The sequence below is a fragment of the Dendrobates tinctorius genome, unplaced genomic scaffold (genome assembly GCF_039654945.1).
Source record: "Dendrobates tinctorius isolate UK_male_01 unplaced genomic scaffold, ASM3965494v1 ptg000038l, whole genome shotgun sequence".
Taxonomy (NCBI): domain Eukaryota; kingdom Metazoa; phylum Chordata; class Amphibia; order Anura; family Dendrobatidae; genus Dendrobates; species Dendrobates tinctorius.
Window position 1 is genome coordinate 28,274,244 of NW_027361706.1, and position 14,189 is coordinate 28,288,432.

A 14,189-nucleotide genomic window follows, 5' to 3' on the forward strand; every position below is an offset into this window, starting at 1 on the left:
GCGCCACTGAGGATTCAGTTGCCACAGAGGTACTGCACCTCCTCCTGAGGTGTGGTACCCCACCTTCCAGGTAAGTTGGAGGCTCCTGACCACGCTCCAACACCTGCATCCCACACAACACAGTAGTTCAGCAAAGCCACATTGCGGCTCCCTGCTTGGAGTGTAGCAGAGCACCTTTGGTGGCTTCCTGCTTGGAACATGAAACGTGATGGGAGGCGGTTGGAGTTAGAATACATAAAAGAGCGGGAAGGTTTAGGATTTCAGGTCGGTCAGTCAGTGAGTCAGTAGGAGAGAGTGAGGAGAGAAGGTCCCTGGAAGAGGGACGGAGGAAGGAGGTGCTGCAGCAGACCTCAGTGACCTGGGTCTGCTGGCACGGGAAAGGAAAGAAGGAGAAAGACATTGAACAGAAACCTGATCTTCCATAAGAAGGAGAGATTAGTACGGAACAAAGGAGTAAAAGGGAACAGAGGACGTGGGTTAGGAGAGAACCCTGCCTAGAAGTTCTAAGCGCAAGGCCGGGGCCCGGTCCCCGAGGTTGTATGGATACTAATGGTCCTGCAGCAGACACCGGTGGAGCAGTGGGCTGTAAATGCACTACTCCCATCTAAGACTTGGGGGCACAACAGCAACTTGGATAGTGAGCCGGGACTCAGGAGTAAGGAGTCCCCGAAGCAGGCTACAGCTGTCTGCCGTACACGTATGGATCTTGGGAACATCTGTCAGGAGGAACTCCAGTGTAACTCAGTACTAGGAGTACTTCACACCAAAGGTGCTATAAGAGGAGACTTTCAGAAAGGCACATGTTGGCGGAGTGTTGGAAAGGAGCATTCCATCTGACCTGGAGGTTGACCGAGTCCCTGACCCGGAGGACACAGCACGGAGGCAGGCACCTGTGTGTACTACAGACTGAGTAAAGCCTTGGAACTACATGCCCTGGTGTCCTCCAGTTATTCCTTCACTAACACACCCGGTGCCACTACATCGGGGTACCAGCTTCTACACCGCCTGTGCCTCTCCTCTACCCCTACATCTACACTGCCCTGGGACTACAGCTCCACCTGTGGGGAGCTTCACCATCTTGGCTGCATCACATCACCAGTCCCAGAGGATCTGCATGCAGCATCAGCTTAACATCTCACTTGCCGAATACCACAGGTGGCGTCACGAACCATTCCATTAACTACATCACACCATTCAAATTTTCCCTATTAATTGGGCGCCCAGGGCCACGGACCGGGTCACCGATGCTGTGACACATCTCGCCGACACCGGCCCGGTACCGAATACCCCACAGCCCTGGGAGGGCGACCCAAACTTGGCGCCACGAATAGGATGACGAGACCCGATGCCATTGGGTTCTGTGTGCCTAAGACTTAAAGTTTTTGAAAATGTGCAGAAGACCCAATTTGATAGACTGTGAAATGAATGTCAAAAATGGCCGCTGGCGCAGTGAAGAAGGGCGTGACAACCTGGGAGGTCCAAAGAAAAGACCGCGAACTGTTCTGGGCCTCCCCTGCCTGAATTACTATATGATAGCGACATGGCCCACCCCCCGAGGGGTTCGTATACTGGCTTGGTATGGAGGAGCTGGAAAAAGACGCCGCCCCAAGAAGGAGGAGCGGAAGCCAGTGGTGGGAAAAGAGCCCAGACAGGAAGAAGAATGCCAGAACGCCATCTTGGAAGGAGACGGGAGGAGGCCTGCGGAGCGCAGGGGGGCTATGCTGGATCTCCCCGGCGCCATGGCTGAAGGCTCCAACCCTGTGTCTGAGATGAACCGCCAGCAGCTGGAGGACGAAATAGCCCAGCTGACGCGCCACCTGCAACTGAGGCAGGAAGCGCTATGGACTTTGAATCTGCAGCGCGCCCAGGAGGGGCCTACACCTGCGGTACCCGCCACACCGGTACCCGCCGCTGCTACACCGGATCCTTTCCAGGCAGACCCTGTGGAACCTGCAACCACTGCCATACCACCGGCAGCGTATAGTGTTCCCTCCCTGCCGCTACCACCGGATGAGTTGTACAAGGCCCTGGGAGCCGAAGCGGAGGAAGAAGAGCTCCTGTCCGGACCTGACGCGGCCGTGCAGGTCCCTTCAGAGACCCCTGCGGACCTGGAGCCGCCATTAGCTCCACCGCCGTTCCCGGTATCCCACCGAACGGTACCCGCTGCCACTATGCCTGCAGCGGAGCAGAGGCTGCACCGCCTGGAGGCACCAGGTATATACCCCGGCCCTCCTAAAGGGTTGCCCTCTGACTTCACGTTGTCGGTGGCTGGCTTGCGGGAACTCGAAATGGGGCAGCTGGAAGAATTAGCTGGGGACACTAGGCTGTCGGAGATGGGGAGGTGGAAGAGGTCCCTACTGAGAAGGGTACGGCTGGAGCAGGCACGCACGATCCGGCATATTCAGGGCTTGGAGGAGTCTAGGTCGCTTTGGGATAGTGACATCGGGATCCCTTGGCTGCAAAGCCCTCGCGTAGCCGACTACCAACGCCAACAGGCCATGGCCTCCCTGGATGTTAGGCCCCGCACCAGGGCAGCGGAATCTCACTTGCCGAATACCACAGGTGGCATCACGAACTATTCCATTAACTACATCACACCATTCAAATTTCCCCTATTAATTGGGCGCCCAGGGCCACGGACCGGGTCACCGCTGCTGTGACACATCCCGTCGACACCGGCCCGGTACCGAGTACCCCACAGCCCTGGGAGGGTGACCCAAGTCCAGTATTTTATCCATTTCAAACAGGCGACCTAATTTTCATATTATCCAGTATGTTACTTCAAGTGCCAAAATAGACTAAAGGAAAAATTCACTTACCAGGTCACATCAGCCACAGGAAAGGCAAAACTACTGCACAGTAATGAGACATTCTGCCCCCACACTGCTGTGTATGTCTTGTTCTCTTGGGTGAATATCAATGGTACAATATCTATAGGAGGACAAAATATAGCCAACATCAAGATATATAAAATAATAATGACTGCGTAAAAAACAAAATGTGATTTTTCATTACATATATATGTTTGAATATATGATAATATTCTTAATAATAATAATAATAATGATAATAATGACAAGAAAAATAATAAGCTAATAATAATTATAATAATGATAATATTGCAAATAAAAATAATAATGGTAATATTGATAATAATACTAATAATAATAATATTACTAACAATGCTACTAATATTAACAATATTTCTAATAATAATACATGATAAATGTTGCCAGCTATTGCTAACAGAGGTTTAATAATAAGAACCAACCTAAACCATGTACAGTGGATACGGAAAGTGTTCAGACCCCTTTAAATTTTTCACTTTTTGTTTCATTGCAGCCATTTGGTAAATTCAAAAAAGTTCCTTTTTTCTCATTAATGTACACTCTGCACCCCATCTTGACTGAAAAAACAAAAATGTAGAAATTTGTGCTAATTTATTAAAAAAGAAAAGCTGATCTATCACATGGTCATAAGTATTCAGACCCTTTGCTCAGACACTCATATGTAAGTCACATGCTGTCCATTTCCTTATGATCCTCCTTGAGATGGTTCTACTCCTTCATTGGAGTCCAGCTGTGTTTAATTAAACTGATAGGACTTGATTTGTAAAGGCACAAACCTGTCTATATAAGACCTCACAGCTCACAGTGCATGCCAGACCAAATGAAAATCATGAGGTCAAAGGAACTGGCCAAGGAGCTCAGACACAGAATTGTGGCAAGGCACAGATCTGGCCAAGGTTAAAAAAGAATTTCTGCAGTAGTCAAGGTTCCTAAGAGCACAGTGGCCTCCATAATCCTTAAATGGAAGAAGTTTGGGACCACCAGAAGTTTTCCTAGACATGGCCATTCAGCCAAACTGAGCAATCGTGGGAGAAGAGTCTTGGTGAGAGAGGTGAAGAAAAACCTCAAGATCACTGTGGCTGAGCTCCACAGATGTAGTAGAGAAATGGGAGAAAGTTCCACAAAGTCACTGCAGCCCTCCACCAGTCAGGCCTTTATGGCAGAGTGGCCTGATGGAAGCCTCTCCTCAGTGCCAGACATATGAAAGCCTGCATAGAGTTTGCTTAAAATCACATGAAGGACTCCCAGACTATGAAAAATACGATTCTCTGGTCTGATGAGATGAAGATAGACCTTTTTGATGATAATTCTAAGCGGTATGTGTGGAGAAAACCAGGCACTGCTAATCACCTGCCAATACAATCCCAACAGACAAACATGGTGGTGGCAGCATCATGCTAAGGGGGTGTTTTTCAGCTGCAGGGACAGGATGACTGGTTGCAATTGAAGGAAACATGAAAGGTGGCCAAATACAGAGATATCCTGGATGAAAACCTCTTCCAGAGTGCTCTGGACCTCAGACTTGGCCGAAGGTTCACCTTCCAACAAGACAATGACCCTAAGCACACAGCTAAAATAACAAAGGAGTGGCTTCAGAACAACTCTGTGACCATTCTTGACTGGCCCAGCCAGAGCCCTGACCTAAACCCAGTTGAGCATCTCTGGAGAGACCTGAAAATGGCTGTCCTCCAACGTTCACCATCCAACCTGACAGAACTGGAGAGGATCTGCAAGGAAGAATGGCAGATGATACCCAAATCCAGGTGTGAAAAACTTGTTGCATCATTCCCAAGAAGACTCATGGCTGTATTAGCTCAAAAGAGGTGCTTCTACTCAATACTGAGGAAAAGGTCTGAATACTTATGACCATGTGATATTTCAGGTTTTCTTTTTTAATACATTTGTAAAAATTTCTACATTTCTGTTTTTTTCAGTCAAGATGGGGTGCAGAATGGGTCGCCCTCCCAGGGCTGTGGGGTACTCGGTACCAGGCCGGTGTCAGCGGGATGTGTCACAGCAGCGGTGACTCGGTCCGTGGCCCTGGGCGCCCAAGTAATGGGGGAATGGAAATGGTGGATTATAGTTAATGGAATAGTTTGTGACGCCACCTGTGGTGTTCGGCAAGTGAGATGTTAAGCCGACGCTGCATGCAGATCCACTGGGACTGATACTATGGTGCAGCAAAGAAGTAAAAGCTCGCAACAGGTGAAGCTGTAGTCCCAGGGCAGTGTAGATGTGGTTGGCACGGGGATGTAACAGTGCCGGAAGGGTAGGAAGCAGACAATGACACAGCGGGGTGCAGTTTCTGTACCTTTACTTGATAAATGCAGTCCAGGGTCCTGATTACAGATGTACCGGAGCAGGCTAGCCTGGAAGCTGCTCAGGATTCTCTCTCAGCAGAAGGGCTGTGTAGTCTCCTTCCTAGCGCTTATTTGAATGAAGTACTCCTAGTACTGAGTTACACTGAAGTTCCTCCTAATTCTCTTCTACTAGCACTCCTCGTATGGCAGACAGCTGTAGCCGCTATTCCTCTCTTGGCTCACTCCGTGCTGTTGTGCCTCCGAGTCTTAGATGAGAGTAGGGCATTTACAGCCTCCTACTCCTCTGGTTTCTGGTGCAGGACTGTCAGTATCCATATACCCGTGGAGACCAGGCTCCAGTTCATGCGCTCTCACTGGGAGGGAGCTCTCTTTCCTCAGCTCAACCTCCAGCTTCTCTCCACATGTCTGCACACTTCACCCTCCACAGACTAACTGACCACTCCTTCCTCTTGGCCCTCAGAGAGCACTCCTCCCTTCAATTCTGGTTCAGAGTCCCCCCTGCTGGCCTGGAGTGGAACTGTGTTGCATGTATAGGTTAACTGCGAGAGAGACCCTTCACTGCTTCCAAGCCTGGGATTACCCTCCCTGGAGGAAGGCAAAGCCACCATGGCGGCCAGACTCCTGGGGGCGCCACATTCCCACCTAGTGCAAGTCAGCACTCCTGGGCTGAACAAAACATGAAAAACATATAAACAGCTAGACAATGTGAACAATTACAATTGGTATACCTTGTGTGGTACGGGTAGACCTGCGTAATACTGGTGTAGTGGGTAATGTACTGGATACACTACTGGTGGTTCTATGTAACACAGGGATACTAGATTGTATGTGAACTCCTAGACTCACCATGGGCACAACAGGTTCACCACTGGCAGGGTGAGGGATCTCTGGCTCCACTGCTGGTGTGGCATCTGCTGCCTGATTTTCCTGATCTTCAGGATTTTCTTGAATCACTTCTTCCTGTGCTACCAATTGGGGAAATGTCAACACTGGCACCACTATTGCATCATTTACTTTAGTCCAATTTGCAGGAAATTCTCCAAGTATGGCACTGACCTTCTCTTCTTCTATGGGTTGGATGTTATCTTGTTCTTCCATTCTTTCTTTTAAATGATCAGGGCATAATTTCAAATGATCTCTTGATATTGCTGTTGAGGTTTCTCCTCAATCTTTACTAATAAGGCACACCTTGGTATTGTCAAAATTTGAGGGTAGAATCGTATAGGGTTCAGTTTCCCATTGATCATCCAGCTTATGCAGTCTTCTTTTCCTCTTGAGAACTTGTTCTCCTGGTGACAAGGGAACTGCAGGTTCATCTGATTGTATGGCCTTTCTTGCTTTTGTCTTGCCTGAGCTAAACTCTTTTCCACACATTCTTGTACTCTCCTGTACTGTTGCTGCCTCTCTGTGTCCCAGTCAGCATCTGGTGACGTCACTTCAGGTGTAAGGACTCCCATATCCAAATCAATAGGCAGCTTATCAGGCCTTGCTCACATTAGGTAGGCTGGTGGAATTCACAGGAATGTGGTTGCAGAGGTCTACCAGATCTGGCAACTTTTCTGGCAACAGATTCCTCTCCTCCAAAGGCAAGGTCTTCAGTAGGTCAATCTGGTTCATCTTCTCACACATGCCATTGGTCTGTGGGTGATACGGTGTTGTCCGGATCTTCTTAAAACCATACAAGTTACAGAATTCCTGGAACACTTCTGCCTCAAAGGCGGGACCTTGAACTGTAAGCACTTGCTCAGGATATCCATGTGGTCTACAGAAGTGCTGCTGGAATGCTCTGGCTGCTGTCCTGGCTGTTTGATCTTTGACAGGCACAACTACCAGGAATCTTGAGTAGTGGTCCACAATGGTAAGAGCATAGATGTAGCCTGACCGGCTTGGGACCAACTTCACATGGTCAAGGGCAACCAACTCGAGTGGCTGCTTGGTCACTATTGGCTGCAGAGGAGCTCTCTGGCTGTTTCGATCCTTTCTGCGCAGGTTACATTGTCCACACTCCCGGAACCACCTCTCAATGGCTTTCCTTATACCAGCCCAGTAGAACCTCTTCCAACTTCTTCCATCTGAAGTGTCCAGCTCCATTGTGGTATGCTTCCAGGACCATTGATGCCTCTCTCTTTGGGACTATCACCTGCCAAACCAGCTCATGAGTGCAGGCATTGATACTCCTCCAACACAGCTTCCTTCATAAATGAACAGCCGACCTCTTTCCTTCCACAACTGCTGGGTTTCTTCAGGAGCATTCGACTCTGGGCGTGAGTCAGCTTGTGACTGTAGCTCCTTCACCAGGAGAACTGTGGGGTCACTATCCTGAGTTTCTGCCCAGTCATGATGGGGCAATGGATTTAGGGTGACTTCTTTCATGCCAGACCATCTGTTTCTCACTCCTTGAGCATGCTGGGCCGCAAGTGGCCGGTGGAAGGGAGGTAACTATTTCTTCAAGAGCCTCAGGGTCTTCTCCTGCATCTGGCAGATTAGGCATCATGGACAGCGCATCAGCATTGGCATTCTTGTGCCCTGCCTGGTACTTGATGGTAAACTCATAGTTAGACAACCGAGCCATCCATCGCTGCTCCAGTGCACCTAGTTTTGCAGTGTCCAAGTGAGTCAACGGGTTATTGTCCGTGAAGATGGTAAACTTGGCTGAAGCTAGGTAATGCTTGAATCTCTCAGTCACAGCCCAGACTATGGCGAGGAACTCCAGCTTGAAGGAACTGTAGTTGTCCGGGTTCCTTTCGGTGGGACGAAGCTTCCTGCTGGCGTAGGAGATCACCGTTTCTTTGGCATTCTGTACTTGCGACAGTATTGCTCCAAGTCCCACGTTGCTGGCATCAGTATACAACACAAAGGGTTTGTCATAATCTGGGTAGGCCAGAACTTCATCTCCTGTGAGAGCCATCTTCAGTCTGGTGAAGGTCCTTTCCAACTCCTCAGTCCATTCAAATGTGGAATTCTTCTGTTTGGCTTTCTTGGACTGCCCCACCAGAAGATTTTGCATAGGAGTGGCTATTTCAGTGAAGCCTTTGATGAACCTTCGGTAGTAGCCTACCAGTCCAAGAAATTGACGTACTTCATGGAGGTTGCTGGGCTTCTGCCAGTCCCGGACGACTGTGACTTTGTCAGGATCTGGTGCCACACCTTCGGCACTCACCACATGACTGAGGTACTGTACCGTGGGCTTCAGGAGGTGGCATTTGGAAGGCTTCACCTTCAGGCCAAAGTTGGACAAAGCTTCAAACACCTCAGCCAGGTGCTCCAGATGGTCCTCATATGTCTTGGAGAAAACAATGACATCATCAAGGTACAAAAGGACTGTCTCAAAGTTCCTGTGTCCCAGGCAGCACTCCATCAGCCGATGAAATGTTCCTGGGGCAGTGCAGAGCCCAAATGGCATATAATTGAACTCACAGAGACCCATTGGAGTGGTAAATGCTGTCTTCTCCTTGTCTGCCTCTGCTACGGGAACCTGCCAATACCCACTGGTGAGATCCAAGGTGGAAAAGTAGTTAGCAGTTTTAAGTGCAGCTAATGACTCATCAGTTCTAGGTAATGGGTAGGCATCTTTATGTGTAATGCTGTTGATTTTCCTATAATCAACACACATTCTCATGGTACCATCCTTTTTCTTTACAAAAACTATTGGAGCTGCCCAGGGGCTACAACTGTCTCTGATGACCCCTGCTTCCTTCATCTCTCTCAACATACTCTTAGCACATTGGTATTGTGGTGGGGGTATAGGTCTGTATCTCTCCTTAATGGGTGGATGGTTTCCAGTGGGGATATGATGTTGGACCCCTTTTGCCTGCCCAAAATCTAGTGGGTGTTTGCTGAATACCCGCTCATATTCCTGTTTCACTCTGTAAACCCCATTTTTCTGGTATGAAGGGGTGGAGTCAGTTCCCACCTGCAATTGCTGGCACCACTCCTCTAGCTGCTTTCCAGAGCCATTGTCCTCCACCTGTTCGGATGAGACCAAGGGCTCTGCTGCCTGCAAAGAGTTGTTATTAACAGTGAGCAGCATAGCAACCGTGGCGTACCGAGGTATTGTGGCCTCCTCCCCACAATTCAAAAGGCGTATAGGTACTCTCCCTTTACGTACATCAACCACCCCTCTGGCTGTCAGGACAGTGGGCCTGCTATCAGAATATACTGGTTCTACCAATGCCTGGTAATCCTTCCCTCTGAGGCCTATGGCTGCCTGACACCAAATCAACATTTCACATCTGGGGGTATTGCAATGGGGAAAGCATCACTCACTCTGACACTACCAATTTCTCCACCAGAGAGTTCTACCTGTTGTCTTTGCATCAGGGCCTTGATCTCCTTCTGCAGCACTCGTTGTTCACTGGAACCAGCAGTCTCAGCCACCTGTTGCAACAAAACAATAACCTCGGAAAGACAATTTTCAATTACATTTGTACCAAGAGTCATCATGGGATTACATTCACATCGATCAATATCCACAACTATCAGACCTTGAGATTTTAGCTCTACCCGACCCACTTTAACAGTAATCTCTTTACATCCAATCTGCGGCAAAGACTGACCATTACTGGCAACTACTGTCAGTTCTTCAGTTGGGCCATGGGTAATTTCAGAATCTGCCCAATACCTCTTGTAAAGAATGTACGGCATAGTGGTCACCTTGGGCCTTGTGGTCCTATTCCTGGGGGTTGGCCCTCTGCCCCAGGGGTTGCTCGTTTAAAGGACAGTACTTTGCAAGATGACCTGCCTTGTAGCAGCAACGACAGATGGGATGTCCATTCTGGTCATAGCGATCGATGTTCCTTCCTCGAAGTGGCGGGGCTCTCCTCCTCCGGAGCCACGGGACATCCTCTGCACTGGAAGCAAGCTGGATCTTTTCTTTGGAGGACACTTGCAGGGACTGCATGGTTTTAGTAAGTGCAGCCATCCCTTTGGTCAACTCTTGGACCTGAAGACGCAGCTCTTCTGTAGGATCTTTATCCAGAGTCTGTGCGTCAGCCTCCACAAGGATGGAAGGAAAAGATGTTGCTTCCTGATGGTAGGTGATCGCTGGGTGCCTAGGGGGTGCTGGACGGCTGTCAGTTGATTCCAGCAGTACCCGAATAGCCCTGTCCTTAAAATTAGCAAAGTCCTGATCAGGGTTTTGCAGGGTTATGATGCGCAACTGTCCACTGTGGGTACTGGAGATGAGTCCTTCAATGAACTGCTCCTTTAACAGTTTATCTTCCTCCTTCACACTGTCAGGATCAACTTGCTTAACTGCTCGCAGCGCCTCCTGCAGGTTAAGAGCATAGTCCCTTATACTGCCCTGCGTTCTCTGCTTACATCCAAAGAATCACATCTTGATTTCAGCTGCAGTGGGGGTGTCAAAGGTGCTTCTCAGCTTGGCTAGAATCTTGTTAACAGTCTCTTTGTCAGTGTCCTGCCAGGCTTTCACTTCTCTCTGCGCTGCACCCGTTAGCTGTCCAATAAGGATATTCACTTTCTGGCTTTCAGACAGAGGGTATACTTTAAACAAACTGCACAGTCTCTCTTTAAATTCACTCAGGGTATGTGACTCGCCCGAGTACTGCGGTAGCCAGGCAGCTCCCGGTATATAGGGCATAGACAGCGGCATTATGGAGACCGCTGCAGCGGGCACTCCTCCCTGCGGTGCTGCAGAGTTGGCAATGGTGTCTGCCGCTGCATTGTTGCTCGGCGCAGACATTCTCTTCCCCCCCCTAGTTAACGTTAGCCAGGGCCGGGGGGTTGTGTGAGCTTACCGGCGGCCACTTCGCAGGCCCGATGCTCCGGGCTGTAGGCCTCAGCCCCTCCCCTTCTCGCGCGCTGTCCTCTCTTCCCGCGCGGCACTTCACTTCTTCGCGCTCTGCGGCAGGCTCCGTCCACGAAGGCCCACCCCTCTTTCTTCCTGCGTGCGCCAAGCAGCGCGGCAATGGCGGCAATTGGTGCCAATTTCGCACACAGTCTTTTACACAAACACAGTCTATGGCACACAGGACCCGGGGGGTACCGGGCTCCGTAATCCTGTTCGTGCCGCCAAGTTGGGTCGCTCTCCCAGGGCTGTGGGGTACTCGGTGCCGGGCCGGTGTCAGCGGGATGTGTCACAGCAGCGGTGACCCGGTCCGTGGCCCTGGGCGCCCAAGTAATGGGGGAATGGAAATGGTGGAATATAGTTAATGGAATAGTTCTTGACGTCACCTGTGGTGTTCGGCAAGTGAGATGTTAAGCCGACGCTGCATGCAGATCCACTGGTACTGATACTATGGTGCAGCAAAGATCTAAAAGCTTGCAACAGGTGAAGCTGTAGTCCCAGGGCAGTGTACATGTGGTTGGCATGGGGATGTAACAGTGCCGGAAGGGTAGGAAGCAGACAATGACACAGCGGGGTGCAGATTCTGTACCTTTACTTGATAAATGCAGTCCAGGGTCCTGATTACAGATGGTACTGGAGCAGGCTAGCCTGGAAGCTGCTCAGGATTCTCTCTCAGCAGAAGGGCTGTGTAGTCTCCTTCCTAGCGCTTATTTGAATGAAGTACTCCTAGTACTGAGTTACACTGAAGTTCCTCCTAATTCTCTTCTACTAGCACTCCTCGTATGGCAGACAGCTGTAGCCGCTATTCCTCTCTTGGCTCACTCCGTGCTGTGTGACTCCGAGTCTTAGATGAGAGTAGGGCATTTACAGCCTCCTACTCCTCTGGTTTCTGGTGCAGGACCGTCAGTATCCATACACCCATGGAGACCAGGCTCCAGTTCATGCGCTCTCACTGGGAGGGAGCTCTCTTTCCTCAGCTCAACCTCCAGCTTCTCTCCACACGTCTGCACACTTCACCCTCCACAGACTAACTGACCACTCCTTCCTCTTGGCCCTCAGAGAGCACTCCTCCCTTCAATTCCGGTTCAGAGTCCCCCCTGCTGGCCTGGAGTGGAACTGTGTTGCATGTATAGGTTAACTGCGAGAGAGACCCTTCACTGCTTCCAAGCCTGGCATCACCCTCCCGGGAGAAAGGCAAAGCCACTGTGGCGGCCAGACTCCTGGGGACGCCACACAGAGTGGACATTAATGAAAAAAAAATGAACTTTTTTGAATTTACTAAATGGCTGCAATGGAGCAAAGAGTGAAAAATTTAAAAGGGGTCTGAATACTTTCCGTACCCACTGTATATCTACTTAAAGAGGATCTATCAATTGTTATATATATATATATATATATATATATATATATACACACACATATGAGTTGAGGACCACACCCCCTTGGCTAACAAAACTATATTTATACTTAGAAAGAGGGGGTCATATCGGAGAAATGGAGAGGCAATGGAACAAGAAAACAATGCAAGATTCAGGAAAACAGCGACATTTAGACCAGATAAAACAATGACATATTGAAGGAAAGTCACAGGTCCTTTTTAAGATATATGGGGGTCCCCACACTCTGTAAGCCAGAGGGGAGCTTCATTACATACCGAGCCCATAAATCTATTATATGGTCTTCGAATCATTTGATTTGCTGCCATGTAATACCACATTTGCCCAGCAGCAGTCACTGTAGGGCAAATGTGTGGACACCCACAGATTATCCAGATATCACCTGAATGCCAGGTAATGACCTTAGGCCATCAATCACCTTGGATTGTAGCCGTCCTGCAAGACTGGCCGACTACCTAATGTGTATGTAGACTTCAGCGTTAATTACCAAATTGGTGGTTTGAGTGTGATTTTATAGTTATTTGCATATGGCATCTTAAGGCCAGCAATCATTGAGGACGACATACCTAGAACATCAATGTTGGCGGTGCTGAGGATGGTCCCATGCTTGTTTGATGCTTCGCATTGGTACACTGCACTGTCCGATAGCTCAAGTGAGTGAATGAACATGACGCCTCCTATCATCTTATGATTCTGAGGGAGTGTTTCTTCTTTATGTGAAAAAAAGCAATAAAAAATAAATTAAAAAAATGAATCACAATGACTCATTGAAAAGATCTCAGAGTTGTGTGGAGACCACACAAAGAAAACAGTAAAGAACAATGCGACCCTGAAGGGGTAATTATTTCTTACATTAGTAAGACCAGAAAGTCTCGCACAAAATTACTATTTTCCATTGACTGATTATAGGCTGTGGAAAATGGACGTCTGTATTTTGCTAAGAGCAGGAAGTCCTCAAGCCCTGATTATTATGGAATACCTCCATCATGTATTCTGAGTATTATGAAGAGCCTACTGTAATATTATAAAAGAAAGTTACTACTTGATAATACAGTTTAAACTGTTTCATGTTAAAGGGAGTCTGTCGGCAGGTTTTAGTATGCAATCTGAGGACAGCATGAAGTAAGGGTTAAGACACTGATTTCAGGAATGTGTCACTTATTATGCTGTGTGCTGTTGTTTCCATACAATTAATGTTTTATAACCAGGAGATTATGACTACAGCTCTGCTCCAGCCTGGTGTGGGCGGTGTTAGCTTCCAGAGCTCTGCTACATAATACATCTAAAAACTCTAATTGTATCACAGCTGCTGCAGCCAGTAAACTAAGTGATACATTACTGGAATCAGGGTGTCAGTTCCTACATAATGTTTCTTTCAGCTGAGGCAGCGAAAGCCTGATGACAGATTCCCTTTAAAAGGACAACCTCTTTCCATGTGACCAGGACTGTTCTTATTGGGACGATGAGCCACTTTATTGGCGCCTCTTATGAGGTATGATAGAGATGAGCAACTTCATTTATTGATGTCCTACTCCAGCATCCAGTCTGGTCCATACCAGCCAGTGTCACATTTGTGCCCAAATTCTTCAGCTTGACATCCTGGGAGCTTATGGTGCTTACCTGGCCCTGTGATCGCATGATATCGTGGGGCATAGTGAGCACATGAGGTGTCCAGGATGTTGGGGTAATGATGCCAGTGCAGAAGTGAAGACGGGCTGTTACGGAAAAATTGCACCGGATTCGAGACCTGGACAGCACAATTTATATGGACCCAATTATAAGCCCCATATATTGGACACAGGCTGAGGATGAAAGG

At 48.7% G+C, this 14,189-nt stretch overlaps 1 protein-coding gene across 5 annotated transcripts in view; it reads right to left on the reverse strand.

The window, feature by feature from the left end:
- Window positions 1-14,189, reverse strand: part of LOC141088303 (neural cell adhesion molecule L1-like protein) — a 189,091-nt gene that overhangs the window by 54,106 nt on the left and 120,796 nt on the right. For all 5 annotated transcript variants that reach the window (XM_073574331.1, XM_073574332.1, XM_073574330.1 and 2 more), the window contains exons 10-11: window positions 12,940-13,083; window positions 2,820-2,931 (exon numbers count right to left, since the gene is read on the reverse strand). In XM_073574331.1, the coding sequence (XP_073430432.1) occupies window positions 2,820-2,931; window positions 12,940-13,083 (256 nt within the window). The remainder of the gene's footprint in view (window positions 1-2,819; window positions 2,932-12,939; window positions 13,084-14,189) is intronic.